The sequence below is a fragment of the Peromyscus leucopus genome, chromosome 7 (genome assembly GCF_004664715.2).
Source record: "Peromyscus leucopus breed LL Stock chromosome 7, UCI_PerLeu_2.1, whole genome shotgun sequence".
NCBI classification, from domain to species: domain Eukaryota; kingdom Metazoa; phylum Chordata; class Mammalia; order Rodentia; family Cricetidae; genus Peromyscus; species Peromyscus leucopus.
The window spans coordinates 1,367,576-1,391,830 of NC_051069.1; the positions used below are offsets into that span (position 1 = coordinate 1,367,576).

A 24,255-nucleotide genomic window follows, 5' to 3' on the forward strand; every position below is an offset into this window, starting at 1 on the left:
ATAACTCCAGCCTGGGAGAGTCTTTTTCAAAACTCTCCTCTGGGGAAGTCTGATCTCCTTCCTAACCAGGTTTATGATTTCTACCTCTAGGCTAAAAGATACTATGTTTCTCACATCAATGGGACAACATCAACAGCGTAATCTAAACAACACTAATAACCTCAATCCAGCCACCACTTACTCGGCACAGTGTGTCAAAGTCCTCTTCTAGGTTAACCACTCACCTTTGACTCCTGCTTGTTATCTGTCCTTTCAAACAGAAGGAAGCCAGAACAACTAGCTGACACTAACTTTCTAGGTGTCAGTGATTGACAGGTGGGAGGGAGCTCTGGGTGGGTTTCCAGGTTCTGGCTGTTACAAACAAAGCTGCTGTAAACATAGTTGAGCAAGCGTCTTTGTGGTATGATTGAGCATCTGTTGAGTATATGTCCAAGAGTGCTATAGCTGGGTTTTGAGGTAGATCAATTCCTAATTTTCTAAGAAACCACCATATTGATTTCCAAAGTGGCTGTGTAAGTTTGCATTCCCACCAGCAATGAAGGAGTGTTCCCCTTGCTCCACATCCTCACTAGCATGAGCTGACACTTGTGTTGTTGAACTTAGCCATTCTGACAGATGTAAGATGGAATCTCAGAGTCATTTTGATTTGCATTTCCTGGATGGCTAAGGATGTTGAGCATTTCTTTAAGTGTTTCTCAGCCATTTGAGATTCTTCTGTTGAGAATTCTCTGTTTGGGTCTGTAGCCCTTCTTTTTTTTAAACTGGATTATTTGGTATTTTGGTGTCTAGTTTCTTGAGTTCTTTATATATTTTGGAGGTCAGCCCTCCGCTGGATGTGAGGTTAGTGAAGATCTTTTCCCACTCTGTAGGCTGCTGTTTTGTCTTATTGACCTTGTCCTCTGCCCTACAAAAGCTTCTCGGTTTCAGGAGGTCCCATTTATTAATTGTCAATCTTAGTGTCTGTGCTACTGGTGTTATATTTAGGAAGTGGTCTCCTATGCCAATGCATTTAAGGCTCTTTCCCACTTCCTCTTCTATCAGGTTCAGTGTAACTGGATTTATGTTGAGGTCTTTGAACTGCTTGGACTTGAGTTTTGTGCAGGGTGATAGATATGGATCTATTTGCATTCTTCTCCATGCTGACATCCAGTTAGACCAGCACTATTTGTTGAAGATGCTTTTTTTCCATTGTATAATTTTGGCTTCTTTGGTGAAAAACAGGTGTCCATAGGTGTGTGGGTTTATGTCTGTGTCTTCAATTTGATTCAATTGATCCACCTGTCTCTTTATACCAATATCATATGGGTTTTATTACTAGGGCTCTGCAGTAAAGCTTAGAATCAGGGATGGTGATACCTCTGGAAGTTCTTTTATTGTACAGAATTGCTTTAGATATCCTGGGTTTTTTTTTTTTTTTTTTTTTTTTGCTTTTCCATATGGAGTTGAGTATTGTTCTTTCAAGGTCTATAAAGAATTGTGTTTGGATTTTAATGAGGATTACACTGAATCTGTAGATTGCTTTTGGTAAGATTGCCATTTTACTATGTTAATCCTATCAATCCATGAGCATAGGAGATCTTTCCATCTTCTGATATCTTCTCCAATTTCTTTCTTCAAAGACTTGAAGTTCTTATCATACAGGTCTTTCATTTGCTTGGTTAGAGTTACCCCAAAATATTTTATATTATTTGTGGCTGTTATGAAGAGTGTTGCTTCCCTGATTTCTCTCTCTGCTCATTTATCCTTTGTAAACACATGGTATTTATAAACAGCCATTAGCCTCTCAGCCCAGAGCTTTCCCTGTATCACTGAGCCCAAACTCACAGAGATGTCCTATTGCCTGGCTTCCACACAGCTTCACCCCAAGAAAATGTAAAATCAGCCACTTCCTCGGAACTACAGCCCCAAGGATGGAGACTTTTCATTGGTTTGTTTTTCTTGTTTGGGCACTTATGATGGGGCCAACCATTGTATGAGTGGTCTCAAACCATCACAGAGCAGTGGAACAGTGGGCCATTTCATCACCCCATTTTAGAGGTAAAGAAACTGAAGAGCTGGATGGCTAGTTTGTTGAGGGCACTTGACTAGATGCTGGTAGAAACCCTTTAGACTCATTTTCTTTTGTACATTGCTCTCCTCTGTGGAATCAGAGTGTCAAATCTGAACAACAACAAAAACTAAGCGGTGTGTGACGGCTCCGTCGCTCTTTTGCCTTCTTTAACTGACAAGCTGTCTGTCCATCATCACCTTCCCTGGACAGGCACCGGCAGCTCAGAACTAGGAGTGGACAGTGTTTCCAGTCTGAGTACAATGGACATCACACTTCCTTCAGAATCACTTGGGGACCTGAGCTAATTGTATTAGTACAACATCTGGGTTTTTATTTCATTTTATCCTGATTATCTGTTGTTCATGAGTAACCAGTGGAGACTGAGGTTTCTGATGTTCCACAAACAACTCCTCTCTCCTTCTGGCTTTTCCAAGGACTGGTTAGCTAAGCACTATGGGTTCCCACTTCTTGCTATTCACCCACCTCCAGGGAAATAATGAGAGCTGTCACTCTAAGTGACCAACACAAAGGAACTGGGGTAAATTCAGCATCTACCCAGAGGTTAGATTCCTCTGTCTGGAATCAGGGGGGGGGGTGTCTTCCAGGGGCCCCAGAAAGCTTGGCTTTGGTTGCAGGTGTGGCCATTTCTAGAGGACTCTCTGGTCCAACCAGGAGTGCTGGAGTTGGTATGTCTTTTACGGTGCTCAGAACATTGAATATGGGAGGGACCACAAGTGCTTCTCTAAACACAGAGGGAGACAGTGCTGAAAAGAAATCAGGCCATTTGGGAAGGGGAGGTCTCGGCTTAGTTGCTGAAGTGTTTGCTCTGTAAGCGTGGGGACCTGAGTTTGAGCCCGGCTCCTACGTAAAAAGCTATGAGACACATGGACCCACTGGCTAGGCAGCCTAGTGGAATCAGCGGGTTCCAGGCCAGTGCAAGAGCCTGTCTCAAAAAAGGGGCAGGCGACACCTAAGCAATGTACCAAATGCTGTCCTCTGGTCTCCACATGCACACACCCAGACACATGGGTACCTGCACACACATGAACACCCACATACACATGAACACGTGCACACACAAAAGGGAACATATAGGGTGAGATGTTCTCTTCCGGTTTCTTCAGCTACCACTTAGAAGGGGTGGGTCTTTCCATCTCCTCCCCTACGAGTTTTTGTGACCAATCCCACCCTGCCTGCTCCACAGAGGAACAAGAGGAAGAAACAACCTCAGTTGGCCCAAGACATGCAGCAGTACATGCCACTCTAAACAGCTACAGAAAGTCCAATCTGCCAGTCCATAGGACAGCAGACTCCACGGTACCTCAGCCAGCTGTGAGGACAATACCAATACCCTGGCTCTCCAAGGTCCTCTCCTCAGGGAAACCTTGGAGGAGAGAAGCTTCTGTCGGGAGGCCAGCCCTCTTCTGAGTACTTCGCCCAGGAAGAGGAAAGGGGGGGCGAGGGGGGGCGGGGGGGATGCTGGTTTGATTGTCGCACAGGTTGGAGTCCTGTGTGCTCCAAACATGGCACAGGCACGCTGGGGGGGGGGGTCATTGCAAGACCCGGAGGCCCTGACAGAGCTGTCTGCGCCCCTCTGAGTGTCCCGGATCCACTGCTCACCACTGGACAGGATGGAGGGGGACACGGGGAACACCCTGGAGTGGCACAAGGTCCCTTTCCTCCTGACCACCTCTCAGATGCTCACCTGCTTCTTGGCTAGATGGAAAGGGAGGTCAGCTCGCCCGGCAGCCTTTGATGTGAAACTGCCTGGATAAGGTTTCCTTTGCCATTTTGTGTGTGTGTGTGTGTGTGTGTGTGTGTGTGTGTGTGTGTGTGTATTAGGAATATATTAGGAATACACACACAGAAGCATACATATACATATGTGTGTATATACATGTATATGTATATGTGTATTTGTTCCTGTATATATGCACATGTGTATCATGGGTTTCTGCGTGTGTTCCAACCTGCTCAGTCTGCATAACATTACTTGTATGTATGTTTTCAGGGCCAACTACTTGGTATTTGGTAACCAATTAGCGTGCTCTTCCCTGGGAAAATCTATTTCTCCCATTCTCAGCATTCCTTAACTGCCTGATGTGTGTGTGTGTGTGTGTGTGTGTGTGTGTGTGTGTGTAAGGCTGAGGCCCTTGGACTTTCCCCATCATGTTAGCATGTCTATGGCTGTCATCCCTGCTCAGTTCTTTCAGACAGACAATTGGTGAGATTTTGTGGGTGTAGCTTCTAATACGCCTAGGAGACACAATCTTGCAGCAAACTACCTGTTCCTCTGGCTATCCCAAACTTTCAGACCCTTCTTCTGCAATGACCCCTGAGCCTTAAGGGAGGTACAGGCGTGGTGTTGTAGATGTATAGTTGGGACTGGACTCCACAACTGCCTTTCGAATGGTGGTGGTTGTCTGTAACAGTCTTTGTCTGTTGCAAAAACGTTTCCTAGAATGTAGTTAGGGATTGTGCTGGTTTTGAAAATTGATGGTTATAGGTTCTCCTCCAAGATCCATGACTTCACTATGGGCAGGACAGCTGAGGTTTTCTATGGCCTCTGCGCGTGTGTGTGTGTGTGCGCGCGCGCGCACACACACACACACACACACACACACACACACACACACTAAGCAGCTACAGCCCACTTGATAGCACCAGTGTCTTGAAGAAAGGAGGGTCAGGACTGAGTTTGAGACACAAGGGGTCCCAAAGGCCTGAGGCCGTACAGTACTCCCGCCCGGCAGCAGTGGCTCCGCCAGACCCCGCCACATAGAGAAATGGCAAAGGAAACCTTATCCAAGCAGTTTCACATCAAAGGCTGCTGGGCGAGCTGACCTCCCTCTCCATCTAGCCAAGAAGCAGGTGAGCATCTGAGAGGTGGTCAGGAGGAAAGGAGGAAAGGACCTTGGAGAGCCAGGATGTTGGTGTTGTCCTCACAGCTGGCTGAGGTACCGTGGAGTCTGCTGTCCTATGGACTGGCAGATTGGACTTTCTGTAGCTGTTTAGAGTGGCATGTACTGCTGCATGTCTTGGGCCAGCTGAAGTTGCTTCTTCTTCCTGTTCCTCTGTGGAGCAGGCAGGGTGGGCATGATCATGAAACTGGTGGGTATAGGTTCTCCTCTAAGATCCACGACCTCACTGGGATAGTTGGTTATTTTCTAGTGCCAGGCATGATTTCCCTTTTATTAGGAAGATCTTGAGTCAAATTAGAGATCTGTTTGTTATCACCACATGGCTTGATTTCTTTTCATCTTGGTCTGTTTAGTCTGTGTCTAGAGATGCACTTGTCATCTTAGATTCAGTGTTTGGAGCAGTATAAAGGGCAGACCAACCCCAGCACTCCTGGGTGGACAGTTCTCCAGACCCTGCCCCACCTGCAGCCAAAGGCAAGATTTCTGGGGCCCTGGGAGAGCACCTCCTGTGATTCTAGGGAGATGTGTCCAACTTGTGGGCTGATGATCAATTTATCCCCGTTCCTTCTTGTTGACCATTTAGTGTGGGCTACCTCTTCTGGGGCTACCTCTCTCCACACATGGCACATGCCACTGAAGAACTTGGAGCCTCGTGCTTGTAAGGCAGGCATTTCTTTTTCTTTTTGTTTTTCTTTTCTTTTCTTTCTTTCTTTTTTTTTTCTTCGAGACAGGGTTTCTCTGCATAGTTTTGCGCCTTTCCTGGAGCTCACTTGGTAGCCCAGGCTGGCCTCGAACTCACAGCGATCTGCCTGGCTCTGCCTCCCGAGTGCTGGGATTAAAGGCGTGCACCACCACCGCCCGGCTCCGAGGCCAGCGTTTCACTGAGCCACCTCTCTAGGTCCTTCTGACCCCTCTGACACAGTGCTGTCCCTACCGCCCTGGCACTCAGCTATTGCCCTGGGCAAAGCTGCGGAACTGGGATGGAGCGAAGTTAGAAGAGCTGCACCACCTTGGGAAGGGGCTCCTGAGAAGGTGAAGAAAGTCACTGCTGCCTGAGTTCCTTTATGCCATGGGATTTGCAAGGCAACAGTACCACTGGCTTCCCTGTATGCCCATGACATTTGCCAGTGTCTAGCATGGTGAAGGAGCATTTGTGGAGAGAATCACACAGAGGGGTGGGGATGCTTTCCTCACAGGCTGCTTCTCTGACTACAGCCTCAGCTGTGGCACTGGGTGCTTCCTCCCTGGCCCTTGTCTCCTTCTGTGTATACCTGGTGTCAGTCCTTCCATGTTGAGGCTATAGAAAGTCTGCCAAGCAAGTTCCAATCCCTTCTCTCCCATACCTGCTAGAAAGTTCTGTCTGGATATCTCCGGATCAACACGACATCCATGTCCAAAGCCCTAAGTCAAGATCTCACCCCACAACTTTGATCCATGCTTCAGTTTCTGGGGCAGTGGCCATCTGTCTCCCTTCTGACTTGACTTTAAACAAGTATTATTTTCTTCTTTCAGATTCATTCAAGTGCTGGAAGCTTCTTTTCTTTCCTTCCTCTCCATCCTTACGACCCATCCTAGTATTGTGTCAGACCTTTGCGACTGTCAGTTGTGGTGGTATTGTGTTCCCCAAAATATTGTGTACCTTAATAAACTTATCTGGGGTCAGAGAACAGAAAAGCCACTAGTTAGGCAGTGATAGCACACGCCTTTAATCCTAGCATTCCAGAGGCAGAAATCCATCTGGATCTCTGTGAGTTCAAGGCCACATTGGAAACAGCCAAGCATGGTGACACACGCCTTTAATCCCAGAAAGCCAGCCTTTAATCCCAGGGAGTGGTGGTAGAAAGCAGAAAGATATATAAGGCGTGAGGACCAGAAACTAGAAGCATTTGGCTGGTTAAGCTTTCAGGCTTTTGAGCAGCACAGTTGAGATTCATTCTGGATGAGGACTCAGAGGCTTCCAGTCTGAGGAAACAGGATCAGCTGAGGAACTGGTGAGGTGAGATAGCTGTGGTTTGTTCTGTCTCTCTGACCTTCCAGTATTCACCCCAATAACTGGCCTCGGGTTTGATTTTATTAATAAGAACTTTTAAGATTCCTGCTACAGTCACTCTCCAGCAAACCACTTCCAGGGCCTCTGCCTAGACCTGCCTGGCCAACCCATCTCTTAGTCTTTCTAGGCTTGCCTCACCTCTGTCTCACCAAGTCTGCTTTCTTATACTAACCTCACTCATAATATGTGTACACAACACACACACACACACACACACACACACACACACACACACACACACACACCGAGTATGATGCTCCAAAGGATTCACCACCCTAGGTCTTTCTCTTGCTTCATCTACTGGCTGTGAGGCCGTGAGGTGGATTCACAGGAGCATTGCCTTACATCTGATTCCAGCCCAAGGGGCTCCATTTTCCATATTCCATTTGTTCCTGTGAAGGACCCCAGAAAGGAATCCTACCCAGTCCAGAGCAGAGCACCTCTGCCCACTTGGGTTTGCTTCAGGCAAAGTCATTGGCTCACATTTTGTCTCCTTTGACCAGAACCTTGACAGAGATTCCAAGGGTCAGAAGTAAGGGGTGTGTAGATCCCGAGGGTGGGACCCGTTCCCTGAGAACTCCACTCTGAGGCTGAGGTAATGGCTGAGCAGGTAAAAGTGCTTGCCACATAAGCCTGACCCCGAGTTTGATCCCAGGAACTCACGGTGGAAGGGAAAAACCAACTCCAACGAGACCTCCACATGTACTCTGGCATGTGCATTCCTGCCCCCACACCCTACATCACACACACACACACGCACGCACGCACGCACGCACGCACGCACGCACGCACGCCAAATGAAATAAAAATTCGTGCCTAGTATAAGTAACAAAGTGGACTCCGGAGCACGGAGAATGTCAGTAAGCTGAGCAGTCCCGCTTACAGCCGCAGAAGTATCCCATCAGCTTGCCGCCTTTGATGATTTTATTTCCCTTTGCTAAGAGTGTAGCTACCGGGAAATGCCCCCGCAGCAGGAGCCCTGATGGTGAGCTCAGGGCTTGTGAGTTCCACGTCACAGATTCCTTTGAGCTCTGTTCCTGAAGCCTGAAGTTTACATATGCCTATATTTATGTGCCACAGAAAAACTGTAAACACACACGTTTTAAATAGTGTCAGAGCACAAGTTTGTTTGTTTAACCTTAAATGTATTCTATAAAATACCCTCCCAGACTTCTGCTCAGTCACGTAAGAGCACACCCCAGCCAAAACTCCCAGCTAAGAAGACAAAAATGAGCTCAGTGGGACAGACTCACAAACACAAACAGTCGCGAGGTGTACACAATATAAATGCTTTATTGCTAGCACAGAGGTTTCTTTTGAAGTAAATTAAAAGTCATAAATCTTCATTTTCACATTCTATACTGTGGTTTGAAGGGAACTAGCTGATTAATGTTGTGTTCACGTGGGCGTGCTGTGGGAGGAGCAGGGCGCCCACGGACGGACTCAAAGCGCATGTCGGGGCTCTGTCTGCTGAGCACGTTGTCGTTTGCCAGTAACAGGAAGGAGAGCTCGCTTGAAATTACCGTGGACAGGCAGGTTATAAATAGAAAACTGAAAACTGGTTTGGTTAGGAAGTGGAAAACCGTTAAATAGAGAAGACGATAGATAGATGTCCATATTCTACACCTAGGTTATATTTGGCATTTTTTAAATAAATGTTGTTCACCCAGGTCAGAGACTGGCTTCGATTTGGCAGCTGGGGAGGAGGGAAGGAGGGCAGAGCGGCCCACACCAGATGGGGCTCACTGGAGGCAGAGGGAGCGGTGGGGTTGGGAGGAAGGAGGGTCGGGCTTGCGTCACACCTCCCCCCTGCAGGCTGAAGCTCACTTGTTGGGAGGCAAGAGTAGTGTGTGGACGGACGAGCGGGCCACGGGGCATGACGAATGAGGCCTGGCGGGACGTGGCAGTCTTGGCACACTGGTGCTCTGCAAATAGAGAAGGGGATCGTCAAGCTGGGCCCCATTTTTCAACTGCACTGAGAGCAGATTCCAGGCAGAAGGCACAGACACAGTGGGGGCCAGGGCAGCCAGAGCATTAGAGGAGCCATAGAGGAGCCAGTGCTGGTACCGTGGGGATGGGGGTACAGAAAAGGCCGAGCTCCTGACTCCAGCAAGAACTCACTCCTCAAGACTTCAGCCAGCCTTGGAAACTCTGGCAGCTTCCTGAGTCTACCTGGACTGTCTCGGTTAGTCTTAAGATCAGCTTTGGAAAACATCTCATCCATCAGTGAAACAAGGGCTGTGGTCCGTGCTTTATGCTAGAATAACCAAGAATTTCACACACAGACACACACACACACACACACACACACACACACACACACACACACTGTCTATTTCCAAATAATGTAGTAAGCTCAGGAACCATGAACTACATGTGATGACCTGTGACCTCCATCACCATCCACAACAGTGGTTCTTAACTTTCCTAATGCTTCAAGCCTTTAACATGGTTCCTCGTGCTGTGATGACCCCTAACCATAGTTATTTTTATTGCTGCATCATATCTGTGATTTTGCTACTGTAATGAATCATAATGTAAATATCTGTACTTCCCCATGGTCTTGGGCAACCCGTGAAAGGGTCATTTGACTCCCCCCCAAGGGGTCATGACCCACAGGTTGAGAACTGCTTCTCTCTCTCTCTCTCTCTCTCTCTCTCTCTCTCTCTCTCTACACACACACACACACACACACACACACACACACACACACACAGCATTAAGCTCAGGAGCTGTGAACCATACATGATGACCTCTGACCTCATCTGCATCTTCTTTCCGCTGTGTTAATTATGGAAGTAGGAAAAGGACACACTGCATCCCTACCACCTAGAACATCTGCAGTGTACCAGCTCCTGGCATTTTCAGTCTGCCCTGGCTCTAACTAAAACCATTTCATGTTTTGCTTTGAAGAAATGGATAACATGAAATGGTAATTTGGCTGCAAAACCTTGGAAAATTGTTCCAGGCCCAAACATCTGCCCTAAATGAGCTCAGCCGAGGTCTCCTTGGAAGAGGAGGAGGAGTGAGGAGTGGGGAGGAGCTGGGAGAAGAAAATGAAGACCCCGCTGCCGAGCAGCCTTCCCTCTAGGAAAGCTCCCCGTGAGGACACACCAAATACTGCAGCTCCCTTATTCCACCCACGGTCCACACAACACCACTGTCCTCCACCTCTGCAGTCCTCCAAGTATTCGGTTTGATTAAGGTGGCTCCTTCCAGAGTGTCTGTAAACCCTGCCTTGCTGGCCTGTGTCAAAGGTGCAGTGACCTGGCTGCCATGTCATTCGGTATTTAAAGAAGGACTAGGCTCAACTCTGCACTCCTCAGAGCTGGGCTCCACAGAGAAAGTGGGGGATCAGAGGAGCTTCACCTTCCAGCTGGGCCTCTTAGGAGTTCTTCTGGGGGATCTTCACCGTCACCGTCTTCACCTCTGAGTATTCACGTAAGCCAAACTCTCCCCTGAAACACACAAATGGCAGATTCAGACACCAACGGCCCAAGGGATCATGTCTGAGCTCTGGTGGCGTCCTCAAGAAAGTGAAGCTACCATCTCTGAACAGCAGGTCACTGGGCTCTGCACACAAACTCCTAATGGACAAACAGCAAGCCTTCCTTGGCAGAGAGCTGCCCTCTCATGGGCAAACACCCTTTCTTAAGGGATCACTGGTTTTCAGAACACAGTATAGAAAGGAAGTGATTCCTTGGTACCCTGAGAGACCAGGCCTGGGCTTAGCCAAGTCAGGATGGCTCACAGCCGAGCACCATGGCCGCAGAAAGCCAGGCCCAAGGTCTGCCAATGCCTGGGCTGTGTTTCCACCGTCTGGGAGTACTGGTCCTTCAGGAATAAGTGTGCCACTCTACAGAACTCTACTCCAGCCTCTGCAGATTTCTGATGTCCCCATGACGACAGCCTACCTAGAGGGCTGCTCTCTACCTCTGAGAGGGAAGTCTTGGACTAGAATTCTTACCGAAATACACAATTCCTGTTTCTCACTCCTTACACTTCCTAAATGAAGATGGATAGGATAGGCAAAGGCCTACTGTGTGAAAACAAACTGCCGGCACCACCTTAAATATGGTCCCAACGAGTACTGCTCATGGCCCCACAAAGCTGGCGAGAAGATTGGAGAAATAATTGAGGGGACCATTAGGGAGCAGTCTCCACAAGAGTCTCCTTAGTTACGTCCCTTCTGGAATTGCGGCTGGTAACAGGTCCAGGGTTGTCAGGAAGCATTTACTGAGTTATCATTGATGGGCTCAGGGAAAGCCAAGCCAAGCAGCTGGGGGGAGCCCAAGCACCTTGCAGGTGAGTGTGGCTCAGAGCAGGGTCTGCCAGTGTTACTTCTGATAGAGCGCCTCTGCGCCCACGGAGCTCGGCTCATTCAGCTTGCTTTCTGACCTCCCTAAAACCGTGGGCTGGCTGCACTGCCCAGCACACTGAGGGCACAGAGGGAGAGTACTCAGGGGAGAGGGAGGAGGAAGGCTTCTGCTCTACAGCTGCTTCCTCAGTGCTCCCCTGTTGCCACACCATCTCCATCGGGAGATGGACCACTCAGAATTGTGTCTGCATGTGAAAAACCCGAGGAAACTGTCTTCTGCGCCAGTCAGCCCCACACAGCGCAGTTCCTACAGCTGGGCTGTACAAGCAAGACCTAGGGCAACGGCCCATCTTACTTCTTTTGGGATCCCATGGCCCTACACACAGCTCCAACAGCATTGCCAGTAGCTCCTCCGGGTACCACACCCAAGTTGACAAGGGCCCTGGGGTACTAACAGGAACCGAGAAAAGTCTGCACGTACATCACTGTCTGGACCATTCTACTTCAAGAAGAGTGAACCGGGTCTCCTCCTGACACCATACCCTCACTAACTCCATCCAGGCCCTGGGTGTCTATTACCAGCGTATTCTGGCTTTCTCTGGATGATTTTCCTGCCTTAGGGCAATTCTGAATGTGTCTCCTCATTAGGACATTATGTGCTCTCTGGTGGCAGTGAGTGACCTCACTGCCTTCTATTTCCTTAGGCATGCTCTTGGGCAGACCTTGAAGCATACTTACTTCCCACTCTGACCTCCAAGCTGTGAGAAGTATGAGGGGTATCTATGGAATCAGAAACATGTCACTATGGCTGCATTCAAGTGTCCTCATTGCTCCCGCCATGTTTGTGTGTGTGAAGCTGTGGGTGACCTTACTGGCTGGAGGGTCCCTGCCCAGTCCCAGGCATGGATGGATATACAGCCTGCTCGGAGGCAAAGGAGGTAATTCAAACCTACAGTTAAAAGGACTGCCTTGAGCCCAGAGTATCAAGAAGGCCAGTGAGATGCTGCCGAGTAGTGTATTAGAGGCACCATGGAAGAGAAACAGAGTCCCGGAGTCAGCGGACAGGGAAACCACTGAGTCTCCACTAGCTGAAGGGCTTGGGCGAGCTGCCCCTTTCCTCTTGGTGTCTAGCCACGGCCCCTGTGGCAGTTCTTGCACCCCAGCACACACAGTTATCATCCAAGGAGCATGACTGCACTGTGGGATTTTACCCTTCCCACACCCAAGTTTCCGCTTCAGTAGGTGTGAAGAGGGATAAGGGAGGGTAGAGTGGTCAATCTGCCCACTCCTTGAGGAGACTGTCCAAGGGACTCTAAAATCTTTGAAGTTTAGATTCTTCAATCTGTTGACTACAGTTAAAGTTTGTGGCACACCTAGACCCACAATTAGCAAGGAAGAATCTCAGGGCTGCTCAAGAGCCAGGCCTTTTCTTACTGAAGCACCTCCATCTCTGAGTGGATCTCCGCACACTGCCTCTCAGAGGCACAGAGACCCTGAGAAGCCCCCATGTCTGCTTCTCCGCAGACTGGGTTAAACTCTGAGAAGAAGCAAGGGGCACCCCCAGAGGTAAGGAAAACATGGTAGATTTTGGTGGAACCCAGCAAACCATCTTAGGAACCCTTGGATTTCTGTTTAGACTGTGTATTTCCCCTAGTTTCTATTTGGCTTGCTGCAGCAGTTTTCTGAATGAGGTCCCCACAGCACCTGCACCAGCACCATTCCAGAAGCTTATTACACCAGGAAGATCCTGGGCTGTAGCCCAGATCTACTCAACCAGAGTCTCTGAGGGTGGGTCCCCAGACAAGCATATTTAACAATCCCAGCCCCAAGACCACGGGTGACTTCTGTGCACACGCCTGCAATGCATTTGTGCATGCATGTATGCATGCATGGTTTGAGAAGCTGCACAGCATCCCACCACACTTCTCACTCTGGCAGTCCTGATGCTCATTGTCTGAGATGCCCACAGCTCTCTTTCCACGCCTTTGGTTGGGGTGATATTTAGCCTGTGTTTTCCCACCTTTTATCTCCGGGGACTGTGATAAGGCAGGGGCAAAGGGACAGAAAACGGATAGGACTTTATGGGCAGGCAGCACCTGACGAAGCCTCTGACGGGGGTGGGGCGCCCATCAGATAACTGGTAGAAAGCAGACCTCTTACAGCTTGGAGAAACTGAGGCTAGGTAACCAGCCTTCCTTACAGCTTGTTTATAAAAAGGGTCATTCCCCTTCTCTGCTCCACCTGGGGGTGGGCACGGAGACTGGGACGTGAGGCAAACAATTCTTCCCAGAGGGGAAGGTTAAGTGGATTTTCTGGAGCCTATCAGACTAGCTAGAAGGAAGAACAGGTTCTTTTATTTAAAGCGTTTCCTATCACTCTAGGTCATTCAGAGAGAGAACACATTTTGGGAGTAAGTGGAGACCAAGGACCAGGTAGGTCATTTACATCACAGCTTCTTAACTGTGGCCTGTAAGGGCTTGTGTCGTGAACAGGGTCATGATAAGGTGGCCAGCAGTAAGGGGTTTCTGAATACTCAATGGCCAAAACTTTAATTCAAATATAGCGTCTGAGGTTCTCCAGGCTGTGCTTGCCCCTCGCGTTCTGTGGCTTCATGTGTGCCTGCTTGGTTCAGAACACAGCACACACTTGGCACTGTGCATGCCCGCCCCGCCCCCTCCGCTCTCTACCAACCTCACCACCGCAGCTTAGACTCCACACGGCTGTTTGCTATGAGGCAGGGGATTCTGTTACAAATTACATGTTTATTGGGCATACAAAGCTTCTTCTAGAAACATAATTTTTATTATGGAAAATAAAGAAAAAGGAATAAATTTAGTATTTTCCTATCACCCTCCCTCAGCCTATAAATAGCAAATGAGTACATCTTTGGATTGTACTGTTAGAATGTTTGATTTTAAAAATTGCTAGCTGAGTTTGATAAAAGCTTGTTAAGTGAATTTTGGCTTTGGATTGGGATAGAATTTCCAACAAGTTTGGAAATGTCCCTAACATGCTTTTGCTACTCGGCAGTCCATGTTTATGTGAAGCAGTGTTCTCAGCTTTGGAAAGTGTGGAAGATGCTTTGTCCTACAGCATCAAGTAAGTATCCAGCAAATTCAGTTCTTTGTGAAAAATTAAACAAGTACATCCATCTCATAAATAGGCAAAGTTTCATTAATCCTTAACAAATAGTAAAGTGATATATATTCCAAATAATTGTTTTATAAGAAATTTCTTTATGATTATCAGGATGTTTGGGTTATATACCTATTTTGCATACCTACATACCCCGGGTCTCATAAAAATTTCTCAGACAATAAGGGGTCACAGATGGAAAAGGCTGAGAAACTCTGACTTAGGTAAGATGTAACTGGTCTCATCAAAGAGCACCATCCCCTGGCTATTTCTTAACTGGGGCAGGAAAGGCCACTTGGCCAACATGTCTGTAAGTAGACAGAGGCTGCTCTTCGGTTTTCTTGGCCATTGTTATATATGGTTTGACAAAGCCAAATTGTCCCCTGACGAGCTTTCTTGCAAAGGGACATTTCTTCTGGGAAGAGACCAGACCTACATAACATTAAAAGTCTGAATCCCTGCAGGGCCTGTCCCTGATGAGGGACAGGGGTAGCCTGGGAATTACCCAGAGGCCATTTATTACAAGTTTGTTTTATAATGGTGATTCACTACGTTAATGATCTGTAGCAAAACACTGAATGAGGACAGTGTTCCCAGGACCAGTGACTGTCCCAACACTTTAGAGAGATTAGTGAGGACAGTCACAGAGGCAGGAAATGACCGAGCAAGTGGAATGCAGTCTCAAGAGTGGGGGCAGAGAGTTAAGGCCATATGCGAGCTAAGAAGAGGTCCTGTGCACAGGAAGGTTTGGGGCAGCTGACAAAGAACAAGTCCCTGTGAGAACAGGATTCCAGGTGGGTTATAGTTCTGTGGGGAGACAAGTGTGGCCAGGAGGGGAGAAGGGCCGGTGCCACTGGCTGGAACGTAGGAAAACTGCTATACTTCAGAAGGAACACATTCCCCAAGGAAAAGAAGGACCACCATCCTAGCAGCCCGCCCTTGATCTCCACTGGCAGCTTCACTTTCTGAAGGCTTTCCAGGCACCACCTCATGTGTATCTACGTAATCCTAACACAGCCACACAGCAGCACTCCCCGGCAGCTAGCATAATTACGTTCATCTTATAGAGGACATCAAGGCTTAGGGAGATTGGAATTTTTTGCCTACAGTTACAGAGGTAGGAAACAGAAGTGCCAAGCTTTGCATCTAAGCAACATGACTTTCCAAACAGCCCTTAGCCTCAAAGCTGCTCCACCTGAACAGCCCAATGCTGAGAGGCTAGAGACTGCCAGCTCTAGTATAGGAAGTTCATAGATCCGCTCCTCATGTTTAATGGGGTCCCTGCACATCCCACGTACAGCATCCCTACCTTTCCCATAATACTTCTGCCCACACTCCTCTCTGCTTCGGCCTCCGAGCTCAAAAGAATATTCTCCATTTGCTCAACTACTCCCCTTCTTAAAAGGCCAGCTCAAACTCAAGTATAAGACCGTGCTAAAACCCTGTCCGGACGCTCTCCCTCATTTCTGAGCTTCTCTTTCACTCCCGGGTTTCTGCCCTGGGCCCTGTCGGATCCCTGCAATGTACATTTCGTTTATCCAACAACATTCTAAGTGCCTTAACTGCTGTAGTCCCTGCCCAGACCAAGTCCAGTGCTTTGCTGTCTCCATTCACTACTAGTTAGTAGATTGTGATCTAACCATTTGCTTTTAAAAGTCATTTGGTAATGGCAGAAGGAAGGGGCATGGATGATGTTCCTTCTTGTGAGCCACAGGGTTCAGAAAACAGATCAACTCCTTTCAAACTGAGAGCCAGGAGCTTTCTAAATGGGGGTGTCACACCAAAAAGTCTCTGGCCACCACTCATTCCATGAGAGCCACTAAAAGAAAAATCAATTATATTGTAGCCTGCACTGAGGAGTCTCTTGTCTACTTTACTTCTGCTATAGCCCTGTTTCCACAGGTCATCAGCATCTTTGGGCAACTGTGTTGGTTTTGAGCCCTGTTCCAGAAGAGTCCTTATGTTTGGCCCCCAAGCTTCCATGTCTGAATGTCATCAGACTATCTGAAGCCACTGAGACTTAGGTTAGAAGGTCAGACCTGACACTTACTGGTTCTGAGACTGGGACAAGCTGGTTGACCACTCTACTCCTTAGCTAGGTCTCCTGCATGTATCTACACAACTGCACAATCCAAATGGGATAATGTGAGGGAAGGAGTCAGCACAAAGCCAGACACACAACAGATACTCAGTTAAGGGCAGCTGCTGAGGTCCAGATGTTTGTGTCACCCCAAAATGTGTATGTTGGAACCTATTGCACAATGTGATAGTATTAACAAGTGGGGCCATTGGGAACTGATTAAGTCATGAGGGCTCCACCCTAACAAATGGGACCAGAGCCCTTCTAGGATAGGCTCCAGCCCACTTCCTTTCCTTGGAACTTCATGAGGACATGGTAAGTGCCAACTGTGAGAAATGAACCCCTCCCAGACACCATATCTACCAGCACCTTGACCTTGGACATAGTTCCCAGAACCATGAGCAGTAAGTTCGTAATGTTTACACTGCCAGAAGAAGGCTGTGTTGTAGTGGCCCCGGTAACTAAAATAACACCTGCTATTATTAATGCTACATTCTTCTTCTCATCTTCTCCACCAGGCTCTGCCAAGACATTCCTTATATGCCAGGCATCTTAGCCTTAAAAACTGATATCTCCCTAGTCCCCAAGCAATTTCCCTGAATTGTGTTCAATTTATATCTTCAGCAGGTCCCTTCCCCGACCCCATGTCTTAACCCCACATTCCCAACTTTAAAGGACTTATAGGGGCTGAGCAGGTGGTACAGGCAAATGACCTGGACGGGCACAAAGGAATGGAAACCAGCAGTTAGCCCCTTGAAGCTACAGGTGTCACGGGAAGGCATGAGCTGCGGAGCTCAGAGCTCTGGCGATTTTGTCGTGGACAGTGAAAGGGGACAAGCCATCCAGGCTTCACATAAAGCCTCGTGTTTTAGAGCAGCAGCTCAAGGTTTCTGCAGCTGAGAAGGCAGACTGCAATGTTCCTGTGGCAGGATGTGGTCCTTGGCTTGGCAGCTGGTGAATGCCAGGCCCGAAAACTGCAGTGGTGTGTTCTCTGTGGGGTCTTCTCTGCCTTCAGCAGACATTATGGAGCTTTTCCTCTACTGACAAGATGAAGCTGCAGAATGGATCCATGTTCTCTGTCAACTCTGAGTGTGAGGGAGCTGCATCTTGTTCACTTAGGACCATGCCATACTCAGCTTACATGCGTTTGTACTCAGTAAAATGTTGGATTAAGCTGGGTATGGTGGGTCACTCCTGTAATCTAACACTCAGGAGGCAGAGGCAGGAGGATTGCTGTAAGTTTGGGGTCAGCAGACACTACAAAGATCCAGGTAACTCTAGGCTGCAGAGTGAGACCCTATCTCCAACAACAGCACAACAAAGCTTGTGAATGGAGGCGTGCAAGTGAAGTGAGCCGTTTTGTGAGCCCCCCCTCTGTGCGGACACATTCCATCCATGTAGACACTGAAATCTTTGACACTTACATTTCTCTCCCATTTCCAGACATCTTGAACCCCCCAAAGGGGCTCTGAGCATTTAAGGCATTGTAACAGTTGATCCTGAAAGAAGAAAACAGCATTGTTAATACGAATCCCACCTCACAGAAATAATCCAATTGATGTACTTCTTTGGTGTATTTTTTTTCCAAAGTGAAAAATTCAAAAATTACTTTGATTTTCTGGTCTAGTTTATAAGAGTATTTTCTTGGGGCTGGAGAGATGGCTCAGCGGTTAAGAGCACTGACTGTTCTTTCAGAGGACCTGGGTTCAATTCCCAGCACCTACATGGTAGTTCACAACTGTCTGTAACTCCAGTTCCAGGGGATATGACACCTTCATACCAATGCACATGAAATACATTTAAATAAATAATTTAAAAAGAGTGTTTTCTAGGGTTGAGGTCTGGCTGCTTTTGTCTCTCCCATACCTCAGGGGACCTTTTTTTGTTACCCTGGCCCCTGAGAGCTACAATGCCCTGTCACAGTTTGGATGTTGTTTGTCCCTCAAGGGTTCACTTGTCAACAGCTTGGTCCCTGGGGTGTGATTTTGGAGGATGAGGAGGAACTGTTAAAGATGGAGCCTAGGGGCGGGGCTCCTTAGTCACTGGGGGAGCTACCCCAGAAGCAAGACACTAAGAGGTAGTTCCCACAAGAGCAAGCCACTCTAAGAGCAAGTCCCACCCCTGAATCTCGCTTTCTGTCTGGCCATGTGACCTCTTCATCCACCACCATCTGCCATGAGGTAACAGGCTAAAGGCCTGCAAGAATCTGACTGTGCTCACTGGACTTACAGCTAAAGGCCTGCAAGAATCTGACCGTGCTCACTGGACTTACAGCTTCCCCTGTGAGCTAAATAAAACTCTCTTTGAAATAAAGTTAGGATTTCACGATATCAATGAATGTGAACTAGCACAGGCCTCCTTATATCACTAGTGGATGTAAGCCTTACCAAACAGTCCCAGCTTGCATTGCAGAAGACACCATGAGAGCCTTGTTGATGTCATTAGTGAAGACAGCTGCTACAAGTCCAAAGTCTGAGTTATTGGCTCTTTCTATAACTTCATCCATAGTCTTAAACCTCAGAATTTCCTGAACAGGACCAAAGATCTGCAACAAAATAATGTACGTAAAGATGAAAAGTGTTAAAAGTTGATTATTGTCCAAATGCTCTGGAAATCCCAGGAAAGGTGTGGAAGGGGTGGCAATTGTAAGAATGCCCGAGATACCTCCTCCTTGGCAATCCGCATGTCATCAGTGACGTTGGAGAACACCGTGGGCTCAATGAAGAAGCCCTTCCTTCCCAGTCCTTTGCCTCCACACTCCAGCTTGGCGCCCTCAGCCACACCACTCTGGATGAGCTCCAGGATCTTGTTGTATTGCTTCTTATCAATCTGCAGGAGAAATCACTTGATGACTCTCAGAGGGCCTTCCATGAAAACAGAAACATGCACATTCTCATGAACCTCCCTCTGTATGATTTTCTTCCCCAAATGTCACTGCATTGAGTCAAATCACATGAAATTGATATTATCTACTAAATTTTGAATGATGAAAAAATGGAAATTTTTTTTTATGGTTGCACCTAACAGATAGAGGAATCCAAATAACCCTAATGACTGCCTAACCTGGAATACCAGGTCAAGATTTTTTTTAGAACTTATCAAAATGCTAGAGGCCTGTCTCAGTGATTATTCAGTTTCGATAAAGAATAGATACTTCTGCCCATATGAATAACTAAAATAATGGATTACACAGAGTCTTTTTCAATAGCGCCACCTTAAGATACTATTACTATCCTAGAGGAGTTATGTCTTTAGAGAAGGGAATTAAACTTCCCAAGAGAAAGATTCAGACTGAACACAGAAATCAACAATTAAGCTGTCATTCGGTCATTATGAATGACATAAGAAGCTGTATTCACCCAGGTTGTCTTAGCTAGAACATCAACCTTCTCACCAGAGGTTCCCAAACTGAGAGATGGTTTCCTTTACTAGAAAACCCATGCTTAGTGACACAGATGAGAACCAGTTCAGACAAACCCTTGCAAAGTTCTGACCCTGACTAGATTAAAACCACAGGGGTGGGAACCTATCATGGTAACAGCCAGGCCGAAGTGCTCAAAGTGCCCCGTGGCTGCTCAGGAGGTACATCTGTGAGGTCTCCATTGCACTACGGGTGTAACACAGAGTAAGAGACAACTCCACAGTCCAAGAGAAACTCGGCCGACCTCTCATTCCTACACGTTACAGACCATCGCAGGGAACAGAGAGCGGCTGGCAGTTGGGAAAGGGAAACTGAGTCTGAGAAGGAGATCTCCACCTTTCCTGACCTGAGCATCTGAGAAGTGGCCAGAGGCCTGGGGTGGAGCTACATTACCAAGATCCACCCTGCCATGCCCAGAAACTTCCTCACAGCTAATCACCCCGAAGTTCTTCAGTGATTCTATTTAGTAATGTAAAGAGAGGCAATACCTCAGCGCCTACATTTTCAGCTGTGAAGATAAGGTACAGGAATAAGGAGACAGCTCCAAGTGGAAGAGGTTGTTTTGTTAGGTCCCCTTAGCGCCGGTGTCTGGGCCAGTCCAGATTAATTTTCACAAGGGTAAAGCTTATGGTTTCTTACCTGAGGACCCTGTTCAGTGGTGGGGTCAAAGGGGCTCCCCACGATGCGCCTCTTGGCTCTTTCCACACTTCTCTTCACGAACTCCTCATAGATGGACTCTTCCACAAAGATTCGAGACCCTGCGGTGCAGCACTGGCCTTGGTTGAAGAACACCCCCTGGTGAGCCTGCTCCACAGCGTAGTCCACTACAAGAGGAAGAAGCATCCGGATTCTCAACACAGCCTTGCCTGTGGCCTGTCTGCGGAGACACCTTCCTTTCCACTTTCCAAAGGCCCAGGTATAATGCCCTGCTCATCACAGCCTATGCCAGTGAGGAGCTCTGGCCTGAGAACACAGACAATACTTGCTATGTGAACTTGGACAACCTTACCTCATTGAGCCTCTTTCTTTTTTTCTGCAAACAGAAGGGCCAGCCCTCATCACTCATAACAGGAGACTTAAATTTCACTATACAAAAGACCCAGGATAACTGTGACTCTTCCAGTTCAAGAAATGCAATGGAGACTAATAGAAGCCACCACAATTGACTGTTAGCATACATGAATGTAAGCCCAGAGCGTACCAAACCTTTCCAGTTTTAAGGAAAATCAGAAGTCAGAGTTTTAATGTGACTTTTTTTTTTTTTTTTTTTTGGTTTTTCGAGACAGGGTTTCTCTGTGTAGCTTTGCGCCTTTCCTGGAACTCGCTTTGGAGACCAGGCTGGCCTCGAACTCACAGAGATCCGCCTGGCTCTGCCTCCCGAGTGCTGGGATTAAAGGCGTGCGCCACCACCGCCCGGCTTAATGTGACTTTTTAAGATTAGTGTAATGGTTGGAAAAGTAAACATATATTCCATGCATTTGGCCTAAGTCCCGCCCACTTAGGACCACTGACCAACTGGATCTTGTATGTTTAATGACCATTTTGGTGATTAAACTGTAACAGGTGTGATCCTTTGCAGATACTCCATCTCTTGTTCAACGTCAGTGTGATAATTATTTCCCCCTCCTTTCTGATGGCTTACACTTCAAGGTACTATTGATAAATCTGTATGCTGGTTGCTAGATGACCGTGTCGGTGTGACAGTTGACTGCCTGGTCCTCAAGAGGAAGAGGATCAAGAGCTGACTTTTTTGAGATTGATTTTTATTATTTTTAATTCTGTGTAGGTGTTGCTGTCTACATGTAGGTGTGCGCACACAAGTGCACGTGCTCTGAAGCTTGGGTTACAGACAGCTGTAAACCACCTGTCTGTAAACCACGTGGATGCTAGGAATGGAACTCAGGTCCACTGAACAGCAGCAAGTTCTATCTCTCCAGCCCCACAGTCTCTAATCTTGACAAGGAAGCTAAAGGCACACTCTGCAAAGTCCAAGTGGTGTGGGGTTTCAGTCACTGCCTCTCTTTCCTGACTTCTCCAATGCAGAACTGAGAAAGAGTGCTGCCTGGAGGGTGTGGAGAAGAAAAGGAATGATTGAAGGGGGTTCCGGAATTTCATTCTGGAGAGTTTTTCAGGATAAGAGCACACAGACTAGGTGGTCTCTTCCTGGAAGGGTTGCCTAGGTTACCATCTATGCGTTTGGTAAGGTTTGTCCCACCCAAAGTCCTGGGAGCAAGGGGAAGGGGTCAGCATGAATAAGTAGAGAAGCTGGTATGGGTTTGGAAAAGGTAGCCAGTGCTCTGGAAGCAGCATTTCCTTTTTGATGATTGGCCATCCAGCTGAAAAGATGACAGACCCAGATAAAAAGTTTCAGATTTCTTAACTCTAAGCAGCAACTATATTTGAGGTATCAGAATCTTAGAATGTTGCTCTTTCTATTACATATTAATGACCAAACCTTCACCTTTTCTACCCTATCCTACAACACCAGAAAATCAAAATGGCCCTAGACTGGTCAATAGTTGGCTAGGTGTTCTTTCTCCTATGTGAAATGATCACCTCCTCAGAGAATTGTGATGACCTTTACTTCAGAGACCTGACCCTTGCTCTTCCATCAAGAGTAGATGTACAGCAGAGGAATGTGAAGAGTAGCATTCTGACACGTGAGAGATCTGCGGGCCACTTACAGTCAGCATCGGCAAAGATAATATTAGGGCTTTTCCCTCCGAGCTCCAGAGTCACTCTCTTCAAGTTACTTCTTCCGGCTGCTTCTTGAATCAGCTTGCCAACCTGGAAGGAAGGGAATGCAGAGGCTTGATGCACCTTGCACTGCTGCAGTCAGAGGTCGAGCCAGCTCCAGGCAACAACAGGCCATGGTAGTTAAATGATCCTAGAGGCAAAATAACCCCGAGGGACAACTTTTGTGGTCAACTTGGGAGGATGAAACAGGCAGCTGGGATGCAGTTGAACACGTATGTTGAAGAGGATGGAAATAATGACTTCCTTTCATCATGGAAGACACAGGCCAGAAGGTTTTGTTGGAGATAAATAGCAAGTAATATGTGATTAAAAGTTTCATGACCACATTATGGTCTTTCCTTGGGACTATAGCTTCTGGGGGAGGGGAGGCCAATTGACCCCACTTGAAAGTTACCATTATCAAGAAAAACAAAAACAAAAACAAAACCTGTTCATTTACCTCTAAAACTACCAAGTCTTATGCCTTTGCCTCTGCTTTGGGCTAAAGTATTCTAGATAGTTGAGAGTCTGTTTCTAACTAGTATGTTAGGGTAAATGCCTATTCATCTAGAATTCAAGTGAACAAGAGACTGTTTAAAGAGAAACCATTTGACACTAAGTGGATGTCAGTCATGAAATGGAATGTGTCCAATGGAAATAGAGATGTGCCACAGAGAGGCTCTGCTCAAGAAAGAACATGGTACCTCAGGGGCCAAGGATGATTTCAGAAGAAAGACTGAGGCAGCCAGACCCTTCAGGGTCTGCCTAAGCAGAGATGGACACTTTGGGGATGACCTGCATCCACTCATTGATGGCAGCAGGCTATAAAGGCCCTGTCCGCACAGGACCTCACTGCAGTACCATATATGGCCCGCCATGCCCAATGTGGTGGCTAATGCTGTCAGGCCTGCCTGTGATTGTCTTCCCTTTTGCAGAGGTTACTGATGGATGTCCTGTGCAAAAACTACACCTCAATGATGGCCTTAGAGGATCCACTTGCAACACGAGGCATCATACTGATGAACACAGGTCACTTCATGTAAATGCTGAGCTGTCATATGTAGCCTATACAGGAAGTTGGGTCCTGTGCCGAGGAAATGTTACTTGTATGGAATTCTACTGAGAAATAAAACATTTAAAAGTCTTGAGAAGAGAAAAGCTACATTTGTTTACGCCTGGTGTTTCAGCAACTTTACTGAGACTCTACATCAGGATAATGAGTTCTCAGACACTGGAGAGGTGTAGTTAAGAGAAAAGACCCCCACCTAGACTGCCTGGAGTTTTCACTGCCTTATACTCAACTGTGGGATCTTGAGAAACTGGGTCAGCTTTCTGAACTTTGGTCCCCTGCTCTGTAAATGGGGATGAAAAGAGTGTGTGCATTCGAGTTTAGAAGTGCCGTGCTACAGTGCCTTAATACGGACAGCTCTCAGAACCCAGCCCAGCACACTCTAAGTGTTCAGACATCCTAAACACATACAAGGGTGAGGAGCAAGGGGGGGCCTGTTCTTCATGCAGAGACATCCAGGCAGCTGTAAGAGTAG

General features: G+C 47.4%; 1 protein-coding gene across 1 annotated transcript in view; it reads right to left on the minus strand.

Annotated features, from left to right (window-relative positions):
• Positions 1-8,289: 8,289 nt before the first annotated feature.
• The window catches only part of Aldh1a2 (aldehyde dehydrogenase 1 family member A2), a 79,519-nt gene continuing 63,553 nt past the window's right edge, over positions 8,290-24,255 (minus strand). The window contains exons 8-14 of the mRNA XM_028865615.1: positions 22,660-22,762; positions 20,615-20,799; positions 19,219-19,383; positions 18,942-19,099; positions 17,979-18,053; positions 10,391-10,479; positions 8,290-8,946 (exon numbers count right to left, since the gene is read on the minus strand). Coding sequence (XP_028721448.1) covers positions 10,407-10,479; positions 17,979-18,053; positions 18,942-19,099; positions 19,219-19,383; positions 20,615-20,799; positions 22,660-22,762 — 759 coding nt within the window. The 3' untranslated portion in view covers positions 8,290-8,946; positions 10,391-10,406. The remainder of the gene's footprint in view (positions 8,947-10,390; positions 10,480-17,978; positions 18,054-18,941; positions 19,100-19,218; positions 19,384-20,614; positions 20,800-22,659; positions 22,763-24,255) is intronic.